Source organism: Contarinia nasturtii, unplaced genomic scaffold (genome assembly GCF_009176525.2).
Source record: "Contarinia nasturtii isolate CC-2019 unplaced genomic scaffold, AAFC_CNas_1.1 Cnas_scaffold_414, whole genome shotgun sequence".
Classification (NCBI taxonomy): domain Eukaryota; kingdom Metazoa; phylum Arthropoda; class Insecta; order Diptera; family Cecidomyiidae; genus Contarinia; species Contarinia nasturtii.
The window spans coordinates 4,578,117-4,601,594 of NW_022197768.1; the positions used below are offsets into that span (position 1 = coordinate 4,578,117).

The window sequence follows — 23,478 nt, forward strand, 5'->3', positions numbered from 1 at the left end:
TAGTCGCTGTCTTGCTCGCTCACGTATTGTGGCCGCGCATTTTTTTCTCGCCTTCTTCTTTGTGTTGCTTTATTCTTTAAACATTTTGTTTCGCGTTGTTGTTATTATTATTGCTGCTGTTTGTCGTTTTTCGTGTATCGCACATCGTTATACTGTGCATATGTACCTGTATTATATGTGTTATAATCATATACATTCGCAACGACGCGCGCACATTAAGTTCCACCAACACTCACATACGCAAATACAAATGCGCGCGCTACGCGATGCCAATCGGTTAGGGCCAGTTGTTTTGTTATTCTATTGAGTTTGTTGTGTGTCTTTTTTCTTGTTGTCGCCGTTTCAGTTACCTTTCGTCAATCATACAGGTGAGATTCGGATTGGCAATTCATACAATTGCTCATCACGTTTTAATAATAATATATAGATATTTTTTTGTTGGTTTTTGGTTTTGTTTTCGGGACTTAAAAGTTGCAAAATTGATACATATCAGTTTTCGTAAAATGTACAAAAACATGTGTTGTGCTTTTTGAAAAAGAACATGAAAACGACGAAAAACACTTAAATAAATACACGGGTTTGTACGGGTGTTTTCAAGAGATTCAAATGCGCGCAACTAAATCAAATAATGAAACCACATGAAAACGTAAACAAAAACGTTCACATTAAAACACACAGTTTTATGTTATCGTCCCTCGATGAGCTACAAGTGTTCGATTTTACTCAATTTATCATTTTTCAATTTGGTATTTTAGGCATTTGTGCGTTTTTATCGAGGCCGCATTAAATTGTGATTGTGATTGATTCTCGCAAAAAAATGGTGTGTGTGTGTGTGTGTAAAAAAAACTATTCTACATTTAGATTTATGAGAGTGAGGAAGAAGCTGAAGATTGAATTTGATGATTCAGTCCCAATGGCTAACAATTGTGAAGAAATTTCTTTTTATTGTGTGTGACTGAATGATGAACGATGCTTTTGAATGTTCATTGTTTTTCAGTTGAACTCTTTAAATATAGTTTGTTTTTTTTTCCTCTCTGGATAACTTGACCAAAAGTCATTCTCTCATCATCATTATTATCATCAGCAACGGCATCGGCGGCAACAACAACACTAATAAAGGCAATTTAGCATAGCTCGTAAAAAAAAAACAATATACAAAAGAACACCGAAACGACACAGTGTGTGTGTGAGAGAGAGAGAGAAAGAAAATTGTCAAGAAAATAGTAGTCACGACGATGACTACAACGACAACAACAAACAATAACCCTAAAACAAAAGTAATTTATTTAAGCATGTGAATTGTGTCATGTTGCGCAGCCACAACTTTTATCCATTTGGAATCTTTTACCTCTGTCGGTTGATGGCTTTATCTGTGCTGAGTTCACTTTGAAAATATTAAGATATATGTTTAAATGGAGAACGCGATCTCTTGAGCCACTACACTGACAGGGAAAAGAGAGAGAAAAAGAGAGATTTGTTAATTTTATGCTTATTTTGGTTATTGTTATTGTGATGTTGCCATTATTATTACTGTTTCATTTGCAAGTTGTTTATTTAATATTGCGGTTACCACTGATTTAAAGCGCATGATTTTACCGCTTGCATTGAAAATTGATTATTCTCTCCACACAGGCAAATTAACCATTGAAACAAAACTATTTAAATGTAAGCCTGAGTGGCTGAGAATGAATGTGAAAATAGCCAATATCGGGCGGCGCGTTCCAACGCTTATGAAAATGAATTGATGAGAATTATAACTAAATTTTACTAAAGACACGAAAGAATGAGTATCTTCCGTAGAGCAATAGATCTTGTCAAACCCGTTAACCTTCATTCTCCTGAAGTGTCTCATATACTTTCTAAAAAATAATAATAACGATGATCGGCTATCCCCATTTTTATTCTTGGCCCCTCATAAATGGGAGGGCTCATTCGATTAAAACATTTTTGAAAATTTGAAGAAAAAAAAGTACAAAATCCCTGCAATTAGCTATTTCACTTGCGGCAAGTGATCATAATGCATAAAATACCAACAACCAGCCAAACAGTTTTCATTTAATTATTGGTTCGCTGCTGATAAGTGGCCAAAAGTTTTGCTAATATTAATCGTTAGTTCCGTAAAACGTGATGCATTTCATTTGGTTGAAAATTATTTTTATATGCGATTTGTGCGCACGGCACACACACACACTCACACGTTGTTAAATATCAGCGAAACAAATTAACAAGCAAAACTTGTAATGTAAATTACTGTCCGAATGGTACGAGAAAATATAAGCTTACGTAATAAATAATCTGAATAAAAGCAAACTCGTTATTCGGTCGGGAGCTATCGCACTTCAATAACTTTACGATGTATATTTTTTTGAATTGAAAAGAAGACGTAAAAAAAAGAAAAGACTAAAACTGGAAAAATCATCAACCGATAGTGCACACACAATGATGATTAACTAGTTCGAAATGAGCGAAACGTTGAATTGAATTATTAGGTGATCATTAATACTTGCAATACAAATCTGCATCCACGAGAAAAATAAAACACAACAGGCGGTAATACCGTTTGACGGCTAGAGCTGACTGCATTTGGTTGGAATGTCAGCGTACAAGCGCATTTTTCAAAAGAATTGGTTGTAATCGATGACAAGCGTGAAACCCAACTCTCTTGTTCGTTGAATTTACTTGCGCAGTCTCGATAAGATAATGTTGATGCAAAAGTCTGTGCAATCATTAAACCACCAATGATTTTCAGTTCATTTCATTCGAAAATTCCATACAATATAATCGATTGTATTCGATTTGGTACAAACGAAATTAAAAATTCCATTTTAGCGAATTTTCTCGCAAATTTTATTATTAGAACATACTTGAGAGTGAATCAAAAATATAAAATGACGACATCGTCGGGCGAAATAATTTTGTTTTTACTTGGAATTGACATGACTGTAATGTGAGCTACAAATGTGGGGCTTTGTATAAACACCTGCATCAATGTGTGGATGGATGGATTATTGTTATTAAGGCAATGCTAATTTAAATATTGTCGAATTTACTTTCCATTGATTAAGTTAACAAGACATTCATTCTTCGGGTGCTGCGTCTCGTGTACTTTGTACGCCGTAGTTTTGTTGTTGTTTTATGTCATGTTTTGCAAAATGAAAAATATTTCATCAGAGTCCATTCATGTCGATGATATTGAATTCAGATCGACATTTGATTCGTATCTCTCTCTCTCTCTCTCTCTCTCTCTCTCTCTCTTTCTCAGTCTCTTTCGATCATATTAAGCGCTAGATTAAACGTTAAAATGACATTCTTTATAAATCCCATTAGCAAGAACTTGCCAATGCTATTCGTTTCCATGCCATTTTGGTTCGCGATGGTGAATGCGAGGGCGCATTTTTTTTCACCTCTCGTGATTTGTGTTTATTTATTTATTTTTTTAAGAAAGAAGGAATAAGAAGGAGTAAGAGACAGAGAAACAGAAGCGAAACAGCAAAATAAATAACACGTTTTTGCTCATTCAGACAAAATTGTATCGATGTATTTGTGTACATAATCCGAAAGAGACGAAAATCGATAGTGAAACCAATAATATGGCCATATTTAGTCATCTGTGGGTCATAAAAATATTCTCTCTCTCAATATAGACTGTTGAAGGATAATTCCGTCACACTTGAAATAAAAATGAAAAACATCACCGCACATTTAATAGACGGTCATCAGAATTGATTTACGAGAAACATTCCAACACTGAATTTAAAAAATAAAAATCAACAACAACAGCAGCAACAGCAGCAGCACACGAAACATTTATTGTATATACTCTGACCGATACATGGACACAAACGCAAATCGGAGACACACTAAAAAAAGAATACCACTTCAAATTCAATTTGAATGAGTTTTTGAACGGAAAATGAACGGCAACCGAATGATGATAAAAACCGAAAGTGACCAGCAGTCAAATTCCATTAAGACCAAAATAAAAGGTCAAAATAAGGAAAAGACGGTAAAACAAGAGATTTTGTATGTATGTGTGCAGCCGAAGAAATGTGTATTCGAAATTAATCACAATGATCCACACTGTATTTTCGATATTTTAGTGGCAATATTATTGTGAAATATCCTTTATTTATATTAAAAAGTCATATTGCATCTATCAGAAGTGAGTAGCAGTGTGCGCTTCACATCAGTAGTTAAACTGCACCACACTATGGCAGAACGTTTGAATGCTAATGCAATGCGAAATATCAAGAAATGGCCAATTGAATGTATAAAATGTAAACAAGTTATTGCGTAACTTGGAAAGAATTCCAAAAGAAAAAGAAAACGACAACGACGACAAAAACAGAAGAAATGAATGGGAAATTGTTGTTCAAAATGACTTAAATCGTTGTGCCTTTAATAGTGTATTTTTTATGGTCAAAAATGGTAGATTTTGCCCCGCAAAAACAAGCAATATGCTCACCACAACATTGCTAAAATGTTTATGTATATATTTGATGCAATGCGTTCATTTCATGAAAAATACGAAGTATGACATCATTTGATTGGAATGAATTTATATATATAGTTGCCTACAAAGAAACCATCGACGGCGGGGCTTTACGACAGCACTCACAACAATAACAAAATTGTGCTATTATGATTTTTTTTCTTCATCTTCGTTTTCGGTTCGTCTCTTCGCTCAACATTGAAGTATATACACACACTGAGCTTCAGACGGATAGCATGATGAATACCCGAGCACCGAGATGCGTGCTTGAATATATTTTACACAAAGTGTACAAAATGTGCAAGACAATGATCGTATGTAGATTGCTTTTTAAAGCATGTTTTGCGTGAGTACGCGCAAGAGCAAATCGCTGCCAAATGAATGAGTGTGCGCGTTCACGTTCACTCATTGTGCACGATCATTTGTTTGTTTGTACCTTTTCGTTAACCCGCTTTTTACCATCCGTTTTTCATATGTCGAAGAGAAATAAAAAAAAATATTTTAAATTCAATCTGCGTGTGTTACAACGATGACTATTTTCTTTCGTCGTTCGTTTTTCAATTTCGTTCATGTTGTGATTTGTTTTTTTTTTTTTTTTGTTAAATCCAAACTATGATTATAATCATGTCATAGCTTTATGTGTTGGAAACTAATTTTTTTTTCAAAGCTGTATCGTTGTGAGCAGCGCATGATGCAGACTGAATCTTCATTAAAGCATTTCAATTTGTCATTCAAGATGGCCCATTCATACAAACACACGAAATTGCACTGAAACGTACGAAAAAAGAGTCGTCGTTTTTTTAACTATAAAACATCGACCAGACAGAGAGTCAGTCACGTCATTTTAAAGGTTGCAAGTCATTTGAACGAAACAAATGCACAAATTACAAAGCACATAATATTAACATCTAATTATCAGATGAAATCAAAAGATCAAACCACGGTGAATATTATCAACGTGAGACGAAACTCAGCTTTTAACGTTTCCATGGTCGTTTTCATTTTTGTAATTTTCATTGAATGGCCAAATTGATGAATCGACAAAAAATAAACAAATTCATGCCAACATATTTTAATAAGACACATACTGATGTTTGGCCAATGAATATACACCATATGCTTACCATATATAAAACAATACTGTATCCATCGAAAATAGTTTGCAACATTAACCAATATGTGTGTGATGGTCACAACCGGTCAAACCATAAAGTAAGAATATTTCGTTTCATTCAAAATAGAAATTTATCGAACAAAACAAAATTTATTTTTCTTCAAAATGAACGTTTATAAACATGTTTAAGCGCATACTGATGAAAATGCAAATCGTACGCTTTCCAAATATCAGAAAGTATGGTATTACGCGCTTAACTCATATCTTCTATGGCATTATCAACGAATTTTTCATTTTACATTATCATATAATGTCGAATTGGACAGATGTGAAAGCCCGAAAATGCGATACATTTGAAAGTGCATTGAATCGATCGTCAGTTGAAAGAGAAATGTTTTGAATTTGTCATATCTTCGATAAATATACAACAAACGAAAACAACTGAATAATTTTTTCAGTGTAATTGAATTTCACTTTGATGTGAGGTGAGATACAGTTATTGTACCAAAATGAAATGTTTTTTGTATGCAAATATTGTGCGATGATCTTTCTATCTCTTTCTCTTTCAATATTTGTTTATCTCTCTCATTCTCTCGCCTCCTTCTCTTGCTAGTTCGTTCTGTCATCTTAATGTATGAGCATTTGTTTTCAAAGCAACAAAGTGAAGAAAAAAAACTAATATTATAGAATTGACATCATTTTTGTTGCCACAATAAACTTATGTATTCTCTGTTGCCATTGTATACGTGCACTTGCCAAACGCGCTTTACATGCTGTTTTCTTCCCGTGCTTTTTTTGTGTGTGCCGTTTTCTTCCCGTTCGCTCTGTCGTACATACGCAGACGATTTTAAATTTGTGTGATCATTGTATGGTGTTTTTTTTTGTTGCCATCATTAACTCTCGCGCTATGCCTCTCATTTGGCCAAGGTGTGGTTTTGTAAATTCCATGCAGCAAATACACCACGAATATAGAGTGTTCGAATAAGTTAAGTCTCCAAAATGTCCAAAAACTGTCATTTTCAATGTCTTCCAACACATAACAACCACTTGTCGTTACATCTAAACGTTTAATTGGTTTCTAAAGAACAAATAACGAAAAATGAACCAGAAAATATGACAACCAACCAACGCCAATGTAAAGAGATACTATGCAACTACCAATGGACGTGTTAAAAACAAAGAAAAACAATCAAGATGTGTGTACTGCATAAACCTTTTAGAGTTTTATTAAACAGATGAAGAAAAATTGTGTCAAATGGATTTTTTTTTGCTACACCATTGTCTACAAATCATTTATGGCATTGAATTCACACATTCACACAATGAAACATCAGCTACCAAATCAAATGATTAAAAAAAACGGAAAAAATGTTTTCTCTTTGTAAGAGATTCCATATTCCTTGGGCTAACAAAATTTCCAATTCAATATTTTCGTACGATTTTTACCGCCTTCACAAATAATTTTACTCAAGTCGTGAGCGATACGAAAACACTCGTTTAATCAGTACACACGTTTTGTATCACTTTCTTTCGTTCCAATTTAAAACAGAAAATTATCAAAAAAATTGCCAACGGTATGTCAATATTGCATGAGAAAATCAACTGAACCAACGAAACTATTTTAAAAATTACTGGCGTAATGTACGCATATAATGCGATAGCATGACATAGATTCTGAACGGTATTTAAATCGCAATGGTGTTGGTGTCGAAATGCGAGAGAGAGAGAGTGAGAGCATCTGTTGTAATTATTTTGTTTTCATTTCGTCTGTATGATTGATGGCGGCTGTGTAATCATATAGAAAATGCTGCGATCTACACTAAATACTATAAATACCAATTTCAATTGTAAATTGTGATAAGCAGCATTTTTTGTCAAAGTGTATGCTTTATTTATTGTTTGGCATGCTACTGCCTTATCATTAGATTTATTGACATTGCTTTCCACACACACACAAACACAAATTGCCGCCAGTTTAGAAATGAAAACTACCAGTTGCAATACCTGCATCTATATATATAGAAATAAAGTGGCGTGAATGATGGATATTTATTTAAAACATGATGTATGCCATTTTCGAAGGCAATGAATGTTCTATTGTAAGTTTTATATTTTGCGATTGCAATGGGAATGAAATTAATGACAAAATTGTTTGTATTGTACTACATTCACACGCATTAAATCGACATTGTTGAACTTGAACTGAACAGAAAACGTTTTTTTTTTTTAAACACAGATACGAAACGATCATAAACATTCTTAGTACACGTCCATCCAATTGCTATGCAAAAAAGTTTCAGCGGATTCAGTACAAATATGCGCTATACGAATGAACTCATTTTACATTTAACTTTTTCAAGAATACTTCGTTCAAATTGGTAATTTTCTTTAATAGACTTTGAAGCAAGAATCAAAGCCAAAGGCAATGCCTTTTTTTCTCCAAAGAATTAAACGAATCACATAGCAAATATGATTTGGAGTCGCTACTACTGTCGATGCTGCCACCGCCGCCGCCGCGTCCACCTACTTATTTCATTCATATTTGGTGATGTCAATTTTGTCATCCATCGAGACCGAAATTGTGTTGATCTGGTTCAATTTGATTACGTGTAGGCATTTTAGCGACCACATGCACGTTACCACTCCATATCGATTTGTTCGGACATCATAAATGAGAAATTGACTTAACTAATGTGACAATTTGAATTACAGTTAACTTACAAAGTATTGATGTTTGATTATGAGACTTGCTCGCATCAGTGTGTGAATGAATTTGTACCATTTACACTGCGATACCATTAAAAATGACATTTTCATTCAGAAAAGTATCCAGAGTGAGTATTTTTAATAGAGTATTCTCTATAATTCTTCTTTTTTGCAACACAGACATATCATTTACACTTAGTTTTACACAGTGAACGTGTCTGTGAATGTGTTGTACCAGTTTTGAACATTCAAAAAACTTAGATGGAAATAACACGATATATTATGTCATATTATGTTGATCATAAGGTAACTTATGAATGAATGAGTGAGCGTGTGATGATAAAACCAAAATTGTTGGCATTTCTGAAAGTGATGATTTTTTTTCGCTTTCGTCTTCACATATGCACAGTTCTTCAGATCTATCCATATCTATATTAACTTTTTGCTTGATGTATATCAAGCTTTAAAATCGTTTTCGGTTTGTTTGTGGCATAAATCAAGTTGTTTGTGGCATAACTCAAGCACTTGAAGCCAATTTTTTCGGATTTCTGAGTCCAATCCACAGATATGATATTTTTCTTTTTGGAAAATATGTCCAGAAAAATTATTTTCCATCGAAATGACGTTTGAACTTGATTTGTATGTTGTAACTCGAGTTCAAATTCTACGATATTGATTAAAATTGTTCAGTTTAGATGCCCTTTCGAAAAAAACATTGCCAACCTTGAGTAAGTGGTTCTAGTACAACAAACTACCGAATTTCTATGTATTTTCATGAATTTTTTGACGAAAGTCGATATCGCTCGAATTCAAATCATATAATTTTGATTAAATTGGTTAATTTTTCTGCGGACCCCTGGGGGGTTTAAAACATTCGCTTATGCATCGATACATCAAGCATTACTTCCAAGGCAGTGTACTTTTCTATAATTTCAATATTGATTGCGTGACAAATTTGAAAATTGGATTTTTTTCCATTGCTGTTATTTCAGTTGCAAAAAAAGTGTGTAACTTCTTTTCACCCATCAAATATGCATTACAAATACATTTAACAACGTATTTTAGTGCGCACAAACTTAATTGAAATAATGAATAAAAAAACGACGATAATGAAATTTCCATTGAAATGCGAAGTAAAATAATAGAAAAATCAATCTCGTTTTTTTCTTCTAAGTTTGAATGTGTTGTTTTTTTTTTTTTAATCAAAATGTTGGAAATGAGTGACAGCTGCTGTCATCTAAATTACATTGATGTTTAAATTATATATTTTCAATATTGTTTTAGATATTTGAAATCAAAACTCAAACTGAAGTGTAGTACGTGTAAACAAGGTAAATCTCATGGTTCTTGCACACAATCGGTGCACATGCACGCGCCAAATAGACAAATGCAATATGCCAACAGTGATGATTTAGTGTGAAGCTTTCTTTTTTTTTATCACTTATTAAATGACTTATAAATGCGTCTTTGTCCGTTTTGAGCATGCGAATATGACGAAACTGTAATAGATATCCATCAATTTATAAAGCGAAATTGAAATATTTGTTCATCATAAAATGCAATAAGTTTTTTTTTTATGGATTTCACGTAATATATTTATTATGATGTAGAAGCTTTTGGTCGACAAACGTGTCATACTCAATGCAAGAGCACACCAAATTTGAAACAGTCGATTTTGGTTTACAAACATTATCACGTAATATGTAGTTTGACCAAAATCGAATAAGTTACATACCATTTTGATTTACTTAAATCAATGTGAATGTGTACGTGTGAGAGAGAGAGAGAGAGAGAGAGAGAGATAGATAGATGTGAAGAGAAACAGTTTTTTTTGAAGAAAAAATGAAGCTACGACTTAATCAAAATCGTTGGTGCGTGAATCTCGATAAAACACCTGTGTAACGGCAATTTATTAGTGTGTTATTTGCACACTCATATGCAAAACGTTTTTTTGTTTATTCATTTCGATTTCATTTTAGTTTTTATTGAAGAAAAAAAGGCAGTAACTATTGTTTCATCGTAAATATCAATCACCGTGTGCAGCTATTCTTTTTCTTTCGTTTTTCTTTGAAACAATTGATTAGTGTGTGTTTTTTATTTCATTTTTTCTTGGCATAGACAAAACGAACCAAGAGTAAATTGTGTTGTAGATATAGTGGATTATATTTTGTGTCAAATATGCTGACAATGAGACGTTGCTAGCATAAACAATGGATATACGTGATTTAAAGGATGCTAAGATAACCCATACGGGTTTATTGCAGCACAATGCAGACGGTACAACGGATCTGCAAAAGATCACTCATGCGGGCCTGGTCGCACGTAGCCCCGAAGGAACAGCTGCCAAAGGCATGAACATTCGCGGCAATGAAGATCTATGGGTCGAAATTCAAGCAAATACATTCCGAAATTGGGTCAATGAACATTTAAAAGATTCAGATATGCAGGTGTGTTTGGCATTCGTTATCTTAATTACTTTGAACATAAAAAAATTCAATTCTAATTTATGTTTATAATTATGATTTGAGCACAGGTTTCCGATTGGACCACTGATTTTTGTGACGGTACACATTTGTGTACGCTAGTTGAGAATCTTCAAAAACGTCCACTGAAAGGATGGAATCGTCGACCTGCCAATCAACATCACTATCTGGAAAATGCATCGGTTGCACTCAAAGCAATTGAAGAGGATGGCATTAAACTTGTTAACATCGGTAAGGATACAAACGTTGTTACAAAAAAGATAGAAAAAATGATTTAAATATAATTGAATTTGCAGGTAATGTCGATATAGTCAATGGTAATGTAAAATTGATATTGGGCTTGATTTGGTCGTTGATTGTTCGTTATCAAATTGGACGTAGTAAATTTCCACCACGTAAGCTTATGCTGGCTTGGTTGCAAGCCGCATTGCCAAAATGTAAGATTAACAATCTTACAACGGATTGGAATAGTGGTATTAATTTATCTGCATTGCTCGAATATTGTCAACCGGGTTTGTTTCCGCACTGGAATACATTGGATCCAAATCAAAGTGTACGTAATTGTACAAATGCCATGAACATTGCACAACGTGAATTTGGCATTCCAAAAGTTCTTGAACCGGAGTATTTAGCATCACCATGGCTCGATGAACTTTCGGGTATGACGTATTTGTCGTATTTTATGAAACCTGGCGGACCAGGTAAGCAATTTTTTTCATATTATGCATTTATTACTACAAATTATTTGGATAAATTTTCTTATATTCTTAATTTTTTTTATTTAAACATTAGGCTACAATGCTACTATGAATTGGGCGAATAGCCAGTTAAAACATGAGGTCAACAATTTTACGGTAAGTCTATTTGTGTGTTTCTCATCATAATAAATTACAAAAGTAACAGTTCATTTTTATATGAAATTATTTCGCAGACTGATTGGAATGATGGACGCGCATTTTGTGAAATAATCAAAGGGCTAGGTGGTTCAGTGCCAGCACCAGATTCATTGAATGCACATCATTCATATTGGGAAAATAATATAAAAAAAGCGGTTGACGCTGGAAAACGTTTGGGTGTACAACCAGTATTATCGCCAAAAGACATGACCAATCCAGATGTCGAACACTTGGGCATTATGGCCTATACAGCCAATTTGCAATGGGTCACCCCGAGACCGGCACTATCCGACTCAATTGCCGTTCATTTAGAAAGTACATCGGGACGAGTTGGCGAGCCGGTAAGTTATAGGAAATTCATTGATTACAGCGCATTTTTTGATCTAAAAAAAAACCTAACGACATTTTTCACAATAGACATACTTCCGAGTTGAAGTTCTGAATCATGAAATTGATATGTCTTCTGTTCGAGCATACGTAATTCCACCGACTGGAATTCAACAATCTGTTAAATTAAATCCCAATGGTCAAGGACAATTTGTGCCAGACAAATACGGAATGCATGAAATCCAAATTGAAGTCAACGAAGACAAGTAGTTTACCAAATTGATCGGTGCGAAAACCAAAATTCATAATATTTTATTCATATTTTTTTTTTAGATTGGGTGGCCATTTCTTCCGCGTATTACCTCGATTCATTCAAGTTGCACCGCCAGGTACGTGGACTTGAACAGAGAGTTTTATTCCAGGGAAGACTAATTCAGAGTTTTTTTTCAGGAATGTCACCATGCGCAATCGGAAGCTTGGTTGAAGTGTTGGTTAATGCAACTGGTGCTCCAAAATCTGAAGATATTTTAGTGACAGCTTACAGCCCAAGTGGCCGTTCATTAAAATGTCCATTGAAAAAATTGAGCGAAGGTCATAGTGCCATATTCAAGCCAGACGAAGCTGGCATTTGGGAAATAGCCATCACCTATCAAGGTAGACACATTCAGGGTGGACCATTTACATGTGCCGTATTCGATCCGAACGGTGTATCTGTTCATGGTCTTGACGGTGCCATGCCGATGCGTGCACATTCATTTGAAATTGATGCCCGTGGTGTTGGTGTTAGTGGTGAATTGCATGTGGATATTGTGCATGAGAAACATTCACTAGTCTGTTCCGTTGAAAAATTAGTTGAAAATAAATATCGTGTTACATTTATGCCACGTCAAAATGGAAAATATCGCGTTTATATTTATTTCAATGGATACGATGTTAAAGGATCACCATATATTATGCGTGTAGGCACAAAGGGACGATCGGGTAAAACTAGATCCCATGAAAATCGATATCGCTCTGAAAGTCCATCGATGCATTACACAACAACAACAACACCAGTTAAACACAACGATTTCCGTAGTGCCAAAAAAGATTTATACGATCATGAAATCAGTCGATCGTTTTCACCGCAATACAATAATTCACATGATGACATCTATAAAACATCCAGTTATTATTCATCATCAAAACGTGAAGAGCAAGTGTATTCACCTCGATTACAATCGCCGCGTCGTGAAGAGCTCAGTTCAAAATACGGCACCGAAACATATTCGACTAGTCTGAATTCGGAGGTACGAAAAACCAGCAACGATTACTATTATAACAAAGAGAATGAATTCCATTCGAAAAAGAATGAAACCGATACAACACTTTTACCGCCACGAAGTGAAAAGTATACGTCAAATTATGTTTCAAAAAACTACAGCGATAACTTGAATTCACGCAATAAGAATGTATTCAATCCGATTTCCAGTCCGATTCATGTGAGTTGCATTTTCGAATTTTTTTCCCCTCTCAATTTGTAAATAATCCAAATTATATATCAAATAGATGCAAGCAACGAGTCCAATTCCAAGGAATAGCCCGTTAACAGTAACAACAACAACAAGCCGATATGAATCATCATCTCGAAATCATGTATCAAGTCCAAGAAATTATTCAATGTCACCAACATCACAAGTTGAACGAGTGTCACCGGTTAATTATGTGCCAGCATCAATGCAACGTGTTGCAAGTCCAATAAATATGCAACGTGTCACAAGCCCAATTACAACGATAACACATCGAGTAACCACACCATTAACAAGCCCATTGACAGTAAAAGTATGATTTTTATTGCCAAAGAAAATGTTTGCGATGCAATTAATTTTTCAAATAAAATGATTTGATGACTTTCAGACTGGAGCCGGCGAATCATACAAAATGACCGAAAAAATATCTTCATATAAAACATCCTCAAATTATACATCATCTGATGATACCCGAAGGAGCCCATCATATCCAGTTGCAAAGCACATTTCTAGTCCTGGTAAAAAAGGAGAAACAATACTCGTTTAAAAAATTCAAGGATTTGACGATCCAATGATATTATTATTATTATTTATAGATCCGGTTGATAATTCGTCCAATGTGCGCGTATCCGGTTTAAAGAATAACAATTCATCACGACGTGATAGTTGGGATGTTATAAATAAAACGAAAAATATTCTTTCACATAATTCGCTCGAGTCATTGGCGAACATGACCGAAAGTCAATTGAATACAGATTTATCGTATAGCCGTCCACGAGGTTTGGACAGTGAAACCGAATACAATACACGATATAATAAATTTGAATTGGTCGAAAAACGATCAACAGAACGTCGAGGTTCTGATGATAATTCAGAGCGTTACAAAATTTACTCGTAAGCATTTAACAAATGTTGCATTCTTTTTTCTCGCAGATTTTAACTAAATTTTATTTTCAATTTGGGGTGAATGGAATAACATTTTAGGCCAACCACATCACTTTCTTCGAAACAAGATTCAACCACGCACAAACAATATACAACGCTAAAAGAGCGACAAGAATATTCAACGAAAACTGACAGCGATTATGGTTATGGATCGACATCACGCTTTCGACCAATCGATAAAGATGTTTCTGGTGCTAGGGCCATTCAAGTTCAAGACATTCCAAACGGTGCTGTTGGACGACCCGTAGAGTTCGAAAGTAAGCAATAAGACTTTTCACACATTTGCTAGAGAAATCGTCATGAGCTTCCTCGTTCTAAATACTATTTTTTAAATAGTCGATTAGAAAATAAAAATCGTTTTGATATGGATGGGAAATCCAAAATTCTGATGTATACATGACAGTCTCTACTGTTAATCGCTCACCGTGTAGATGCACTTAATAAATATACATATTTTTTTTCTTAGTCGACGGATCACATGCTGGATCTGGAAATCTGGAGATCTTGGTGAACGGTGGCCGTGTTACATCTTCAGTTCGTGCACTCGGTGCACAACGATTCGTTGCAAGTTTTACACCCCATGAACCAGGCACACATATTGTTCAGATTACATTCAATGGTGAAACCGTTCCCGGTAAGTTAGATTTTCAACGACTTTATGATAGATTAAAACAAAACACGTTCGACCACAACTTGTCTATTTTTACATTGTTCAAAATATAAAAAACAACAACAACGTCATTTTAAATCTTGATCGCCGGTAACTCATAAATGTGTGAATTGTCGAAAGAAATTGATACTAACTAAAAATTTACTAGATTTTCAACAATATTTTTAGTTCAATGCCAAATGATCGTAAAATAAATCAATTTCCTTGTTGCTATTTTCAACATTCATATATGCACACTTACGAAGAGTAATCGATACTTTTGTATGTCATATATCGACTTCGGAACGATTGACAAGTATAACAAAAACCCGGGGCTCTAACAAAATGAATTACTTATTTATAACCGTTTTTTGCATTGTGGCTGTATCTCAACATCGATCACATTAGAATTTATCTCAAACTATGTTGGGGTTTGAGAACTCAAATCATTGTGAGAATGACGGATTTTCTTTTAAAAAAAAACTCGCTGAGACAGCACGTAAACCGCAGATTAGTTGGTCGCTGCCCATTGCGTTGAGCGTTTACAGAGAAAAGTTGTTGTACTAACTTATTCACTGGAAAAAATGTCTAAAGTCACTTTTGATTTTAAATGGGCCGTTTATAGCCTCCGGTGTTCAATATAAAGTCAATTTGAATCGGTGTGATAAGACGGAATAGTCAACATCCATTAATAAATTAGTTTATGATGTGTTAATAAAAAAGTGATCAGTTGCATATAGAAAAATGCGAACACATAGCAATTGAATGATTGCAGGCTGTAAAATTGCATGCAATTATAGAGAGACTGAAAGAAAAGTGATCGTGACCTTAATTTCTTCTAGACTATCTTAAAAAGATCACGGCAAATTGAAATGGTTGTCAGTCTGTCTTTTTTATTTGTTACTGCGATGATACGATCGATGAACACACAAAGAGAAGCAAAGCGTTGTAGAGTGTTTGTTAAAAAAAAAATTATTCAGTGACATTTTTTGTGTGAAAGTTCGTTTAGTTTGTGACTTATTTGGGCGCTGTCCGCTGTAAATGCCATGCAGAAAATTCTTTGAATACCATTTGAAGCGAATTGTAAAACCGAACAACCGTGCGACAACGATGACGATTTCGAAGTACGCAACACCACACAGAGCGTCTGCAAATGAAGCGCACCGTGTGCGCTGCAGTTAAGAAAACGATCGTGTTATTCGATGCGGCCACATAACATAAACCGATTCGCACTGTGATATGTATGTATTGGTGGGAGAAGCATGCTTACCTGAGGTAAAAAAGACCATACACGTTTCGAAAAATGTGCGAGTATTCTTATGCTTGTATATTGTACCTGGTGTCTTTGTTTAACTTGTCTTGGGCATGGCACTCGTTGTCTCTGTCTATATCTTTCTCCTGTTGCTTGTGTGGATCGATGTATGTGATAAATTTCTTTCTCTTAAGGTGTACATTTTGTGATATTGTGCTCTAGCACTCATTCTTTTATGCTTTTATTTCTCCGTTTCCGATGGAAGCCGATTTTTGAGCCAATGTTGTTGTCGACGGCATTAGTCTTGTTTAGTTGATCATTAGCGCAAGGTGCGTTGTGAATATATCGTTGTTTCGGTGCTGTTCGCTCCATTATATACGCTGTATGTGTTATTCGTGTAAACTATAGCTTCTATCTTTTTTTTTTTCTTCATTTTTATCTATATTCTCATCAGCCAGAGATTTGTTTTCGTTTTTTCGGTGTGTAAAAAAATTATCAATTCATTTGATATTTGATGGTCTTTTTTCTGGTTTGTTTTGTGTGTCAATCAGTTTGAACGAGTGTGAAAATTGAAAAAAAAGAAAGAAACAACAACAAAAGAAGGAAACGAAAGCAATATCGAATGATATGGTCGATAAAGTGAAATGCTAAATTCAGCCATTTTTTCAACCGTATAAAATATATATATTTGATTTCAATGGATTTGGTGAATAAATTAAGTAAAAAAACAACCAAAGAAAATACCAGCGAAAAAGGTTTCTTTACAAATATGTAATATGGAGTGCTTGATAGATGACGTGACATATAATTAGAATTTTTGAAGCGTTTCTTTTTTTTTTTTGCCGACAGTCAATCAAATTTTTGCTCACTCATATGTGTGCTGAGTCGTCGTTAAATTGAAATATAAACTTTGTTGGTTCTAACATAAAATGTAAACTTTAGCTTGTTTTAGCTGTAGCATGTAGTGTGCAAATGGTGCATTGCAAATCGTGTGTTTCCTATTATGAACGGAATATACGAAACAAGCCAAACAAAACAACAACGAAATACAAAGAAAAATCAGTGCAAAGTTAAGTTAGTGATGAGAATAAATGAACCAAAAGAGAATAAGAGTTAGATGTCTACTTGAAATAATCAGCGATAAACTGAACTACAAGTCCGTATATTAAGACTTCAACTAGTACAGAACGAATACATCAATCTATTCAATATAGTATAAATATAATATCAGTATGTATATATATCCGCATTGCATTCCATATTTGAATCAATCACCACAAAGGCGAAATGGAGAAATCATGTTTTGTTGGCGACAATTTCTTATGATATTGACAGACTACTTTTACTGTGTGTAGATCGTTTATCTAATGACTCGGTCGCGACTTGAGGCGGCCAATTACGAATAACCAATTGAACAAATACACAAAACAAGCACGCCAACATCAAAGGTGGAAATGACATTATTGAAAATAGACATCCATTTGATCCATAAATCATATTGTTTATGCACATTTCTCTCAACTCAATCAATGCCTATTGATTTTTGATAGTTTTGAATCTGTTTACATGCATGCATGCATACGCAACTTTATACGCGTTTTTTTGTTTTCTTTTATGTTGTGTTCATTTTAAAATGAAAGGCATACAAAGGCTGTTGCATTCGCTGAATTCATCGCGCTGTATTCGTGAAGCGAACGATTTTTTGTTGTAAGAGATATTAAATATTGAATTGAAGAAAAAAAACGGAACAATAGAGAACGTTGACATTGTATCGTATGGATTGATTCATCGAACAAGTGAAGATCCACAAGAACAGCAACAAAAACAGTAGTACCAGTCAAGTTGTACTCACCTATAAATGAGCATGAGTATCGCATAAATTATTTGCTTTTTTTGACGCGTATTCGTTTCATTTATTTTAAATTTTATTAGCTCAGTTTGTGTATTCGTTCGGTCGTTGGTTCGATTCTTTTGTTTTGTGTCACAAGATTTTCGTTTCGTGTGCTGTTGCCGTATATAGATTCTGTAGGCATATAACTTGCTATTTGGTCTAGAAGATAGAATAGATTAAGGTGGTTTTTTTGTATGCGGCATGTGTAACGTTGGCACAGTGCTACGTTTGGTGCTACCATCTTTCTTACGAAATCAAATATCCACCAAACACACATACATAGACACACGTCACACACACACACACACTCACACATGTATGTACATCGTATCGTATATCTACTTGCATACGCACTATCCACATTCTATTCGCGTCAAAAATCATACTTATAGTCTTATGACGATCATCATCATCAACGTGCTTAAACTACCAAGCATTGTTGATCGTATGAACTCACACACAGCACATAATAATAAATTAAGACGACGAACCTTTTTTTTTTCTTCAAACGTTGGGAAAAATGCGCTCGAATGAATAATAAAATAGAAGATAAAATATGAATCTGTTGCCTCAACAAAACAACAAAACTACTCGTGCTATGTCGTAAAGAAAAGTAGAAATGCATACAAAAGCCTAACATACAATCACTTAGTGGATTACGAAATACGATGAATTATAAATTCCCCTTTCAATGCCTTATCTTTTCACATCAAGTTCCTGAAGTTAATCATAAAAATAAAAAGTCTTACGGGAGTAAGACGAACTTTTCCGCACTGTGGTAGTTGCGTATTTTATTAAGAAAGTTCAAAATAATATTTGCTCGATTCTTCAAGTCTTTCAAGCGGCGTAAAGTTCGAGACCAAAAAATATGTTTCAACTTTGGCAACGAAATATTTTTTAATTTAATAGCAGAAGTACCCGAGAAAAGATTTTTCACACTTTCATGATGAACCCATTTGTACGACATTTGAAAGTATTCTATTTTCTAACAAAATACTATAAAAAATATGTCTGACGTTAATTTTGCCATAAAAATTATTTTTGAAACACTTTCCATAACTAAAGTCACAAAAAATTTGGATCTTTGTATGGGAGCCATGTCTGTATGCTATATTAATGGTGTGAAACTTTGCACAGGTTATTTTTTCACAAAAAAATAACATTCGTAGGGTTTGGAGAAATTTCAACCAAAATTAAGGGTACCTCCCATACAAAATATTCGTTTTTGAGCCAAAAATTTAAAATTTTGTATGGAAGGTACCCCTAACTTTGATCGAAATCTCTTCAAACTTTCAGAATGTTATTATTTTGTGTAAAAAATAGTCTGTGCAAAGTTTCACGTCATTAAAGTATCATACAGGCATGGCTCCCATACAAAAATTCAATTTTTTTGTGACTTTTACAAGGAAACTGTATTAAAAAATATGTCTGACGTTAATTTTGCCATAGAAATTATTTTTGAAACACTTTTCATAACTCACAAAAAAATAACATTCGGAAGGTTTGGAGAAATTTTAACCAAAATTAAGAGTACCTCCCATGCAAAATATTCGTTTTTGAGCCAAAAATTGAAAATTTTATATGGGAGGTACCCCTAATTTTGATTGAAATCTCTTCAAACTTTCAGAATGTTATTTTTTTGTGTAAAAAATAGACTGTGCAAAGTTTCACGTCATTAAGGTAGCATACAGGCATGGCTCCCATACAAAAATTCATTTTTTTTGTGATTTTTTCAAGGAAACTGTTTTAAAAATTGATTGTATCTCAAAACTAACGTCGGATTCGGTTTTCTCGTGCCAAAAAACCCCCCAATACATATTTTTGAATGTTTAAGTCCACATTAAGTATGACTTTTGGACGAAAATTGGACTCTTTTTCATAGGTATCACTCCAGGCATGACATTTTTTCCCATCAACCAAAGTCGCTCAAAAGCTAATGATTTCTATTCCTCGGGACCCCCAATCATCCTGTAAAGTCAGATTTTGAATTAAGTTTCTACGATGAGCGCAATCTTGCTAACAAATTTTGCGTACGACGTACAACGTACGACGTACGACGTACGACGTACGACGTACAGATTAACATAAACCATGCTCAAAACGGCCTGATTCGGGTTCGCTGACCTCAGAAACGTCCAGAAAACATGTTTCTGAAGTTTTCAAAATTTTGACCGATTACAATACTTTTCACCTTACACTATGTGTGCGGAAAAGTAAAAAATGGTTTTTATTTTTGTTGTTTCTTCGTTGTTTTTATTTCTTTCCGATGGAAATATGTATGCTCTTTTTCATTGATTCATCAACCTACTCTCAATGCTGTATTTAATATGTACACATTTTTTTATATTTTCGTTTGTTAGCTATGTAATTTGGCTCATACCATCTCAATATGTTCTACTAATCTATTAATTTTCAGGAAGAAATAGTACGAACATATTTTTGCTATAATTTTTTTTTACGTTTTGCATTTAACTTACGAAAAAAATGCATACACGTTAATGATGAAATCAAAAATGTTCTGCACACATATAAAGTGCGCCTGTGTACAATGTTATATATATGTTTTGGCATAGTTTTGTGAATGAAAAATTTCCATGCGATTTTAAATGTTTTACGAGAAGAGGAAAAAAATGTGAAGAAAAAAAAACAATCACTTCAGCTCATAAAAAAGCGGTAAAATTGTTTTTATTTTACCGTTTCATCCATTTTTATTTTCATTTCATGAGTATAGTTTTGTGGGCGGTTGATTCAGCAATATGCATCCTCTTAATCGCTCTGTTTTTTTTTATTAAATTAAAATTGAGGCGCCTTTCGAAACTCTCTTTATCAACATTTTTGCCATATTCATATAATATATTAAAAGAAAAAGTCCAAACATCAGCAATACCAAAAAAGGTCTATCGAGAGAAAATAACACAGAATCATTTGACATGATGTCGAAGTCATTTCAAACAGAGACTATACTGAAGACTCGAATTATGTGTATAATTTGAACTATTTTCCACAGTTTACATTGTTGTTTCGGTTGCCATTTATTGTCATTACGGAAATTAAATGCAATCCAAACAATGTCTCATTTATTTATTTATTTATCTTAACGAAAAAGAAACAAATAATATCACTGCGAATGACAAAGACAACAACAAATCGACAAACGAACGAAATGAATCATAATGATGCGTGGTATTCGATCTGTTTGATTTGTATCTTCTATCTTAACTTCAGCTTAACGATGACAGACTTCATCACAGTACTAGTATATAGTATATGATGATAATCAAAATCACGTTTCGATTTCCGACTGCACCGTTTACGTAAAAATGGGGGGAAAAGATGGTAAAGAGAAAAAAAAGCATGTCGATCTTAGAGCAAACAACTGAAGGAAAAAAAAACCACATTCTTGTGACTGTTTCTGGAAAGTAAAACGAAACAATGAGGAGCAAAACATACCAATAAAATGAAAATGCATCAGAGAGAAAAACAAAAACAAAACGAACATAAAAAAAAACGCGGTGAATAAATGAGTGAATGCAAAACCAGAAATTCTCGTTTCACTTCGATATAATTTTCTTTCGTTTGAATTCGATATACGTGTGCAGCATTATTTCTGTATGAGATGCACATACGATTCTCTTACGTGCAAATGCATCCGTCTCTATGTATATATGCTTGTGTGCCATGTTTAATGCTAATCTATGAGCATGATAAAAGCACATAATCGTATTACATTACAGCCGTATATTGGTGTGTACTCCATCAAATATAGATATGTTTTCTATAATTTTTGTGCGCTCATAATCACATTTTGTCTTTGAATTTCGATTATGCGTGTTTGGTTTTTTTTTCTCTTCCTTTCACATTGTTGTGTATTACATTCTATATCAGACCCAATTTCAATTAACCAAAAAAAAAACAATTGTTGTTTTTTATTTATTTTCGTTCATTTATTTTTGTCAGTCGACCTTCACCTGTTGCACATATTTGCACATTCCATTGGTTATTTTCTAAATTTTAAAATGTGCGTTTGAATTTGGTGAAAAAAGCATGCAATTCGTATTTTTTGGACGAACATGTACACACCCATTATTATAAATGCATGAGCGATTAGAAATGCGTTGATTTACCATGATCTATCGAAAAATGTGTAGAATGGCAATTGTTAAACTGAACTATGCAAACAAAAGAGATGCATCCATAAGTGTAGTGAGAGATGTACATGGAATGTGCGTATATATTATATCGCATAAAAAGTAGATGAATAGCATCACGTTTTTTTTTGTGTTATTGTTGTTGTTACATTTAAGATGCACACCTCAGAAATCAATAATTTGATGCAGAAGATGAAACACAAAGAATGGTTGAAACGATGCATCACAATGACTGATGAGCAATGAACATTTCTATTGAAGTAAGCGCATGTTTTCGTTATTATTATCATTTTTATTCTCCTCTGCTGTTGTGTGTGCTGCAATGCCTTTTTATCGTTTGTAACGCTTTCATGCAAACGCCACTATGCTATTAACGAGAACTCATCTGTAAAAATCGATGTTTCTCTCTTCACTTAAGTGTATGAGTATGGTTTGTGCTCGTTTTCGCCTAGTGCCACACCAGAGTCAACGTCTCTTTTGGCATTGCACACACGAAGAAAGTCGATAACAAAAACAAACGCAGGAATAAGAACAGCCAACTAAGAAACATCAAACCAAAATGTATACTCCACTACCACACAACAATGCCTGTCTATCGCGCGCGCATTGCAGAACGTATCGAATGTATATACATACCAAAACTAACGAAATAGATAACGAAAATTTGAGAAAGTGTACACACAACTGCTTGGCTCACACATGCAATACACTTTTCGCTGGATGCACACGATGGATAATTCTCTTTTCAATTATGGCTGCCTGGCAAATTATCATATTTCGAAAGGAGAAGAGAGGCGAGAAAAAAAAACCCAACCAGCATACAACATTCGATGCATGCATAAACACACACACATTCTCATAGAATTCATTGCAGAAAAAAAAAAAACAATAATAATTCATAAACCGTTTAGTTTCGAACCGCACACGAAATCTTCGATTTTCGAGAGAAACCAAACATCATCGATGATTAAAAAAATGTACAGATATAAAATGCGCACACATTATCACAGCATGCAATGCAAAAACAATGAAGAGAAAAAAACGGTCCGAGGAAAATCATCAGCAAA

General features: G+C 34.1%; 1 protein-coding gene across 3 annotated transcripts in view; it reads left to right on the top strand.

Moving 5' to 3' along the window:
- Positions 1-267: 267 nt before the first annotated feature.
- Positions 268-23,478, top strand: part of LOC116338879 (filamin-A) — a 32,367-nt gene continuing 9,156 nt past the window's right edge. The window contains exons 1-14 of one of the 3 annotated variants that reach the window (XM_031764408.1): positions 268-368; positions 10,431-10,759; positions 10,846-11,026; positions 11,092-11,496; positions 11,588-11,649; positions 11,727-12,032; positions 12,109-12,284; positions 12,352-12,407; positions 12,469-13,499; positions 13,567-13,839; positions 13,915-14,044; positions 14,123-14,420; positions 14,511-14,728; positions 14,938-15,105. In XM_031764408.1, coding sequence (XP_031620268.1) covers positions 10,523-10,759; positions 10,846-11,026; positions 11,092-11,496; positions 11,588-11,649; positions 11,727-12,032; positions 12,109-12,284; positions 12,352-12,407; positions 12,469-13,499; positions 13,567-13,839; positions 13,915-14,044; positions 14,123-14,420; positions 14,511-14,728; positions 14,938-15,105 — 3,541 coding nt within the window. In that variant the 5' untranslated portion in view covers positions 268-368; positions 10,431-10,522. Of the gene's footprint in view, positions 369-10,430; positions 10,760-10,845; positions 11,027-11,091; positions 11,497-11,587; positions 11,650-11,726; positions 12,033-12,108; positions 12,285-12,351; positions 12,408-12,468; positions 13,500-13,566; positions 13,840-13,914; positions 14,045-14,122; positions 14,421-14,510; positions 14,729-14,937; positions 15,106-16,655; positions 16,755-23,478 lie in introns of those variants that run through there. The other 2 variants (XM_031764405.1, XM_031764407.1) reach the window with 2 other exon arrangements.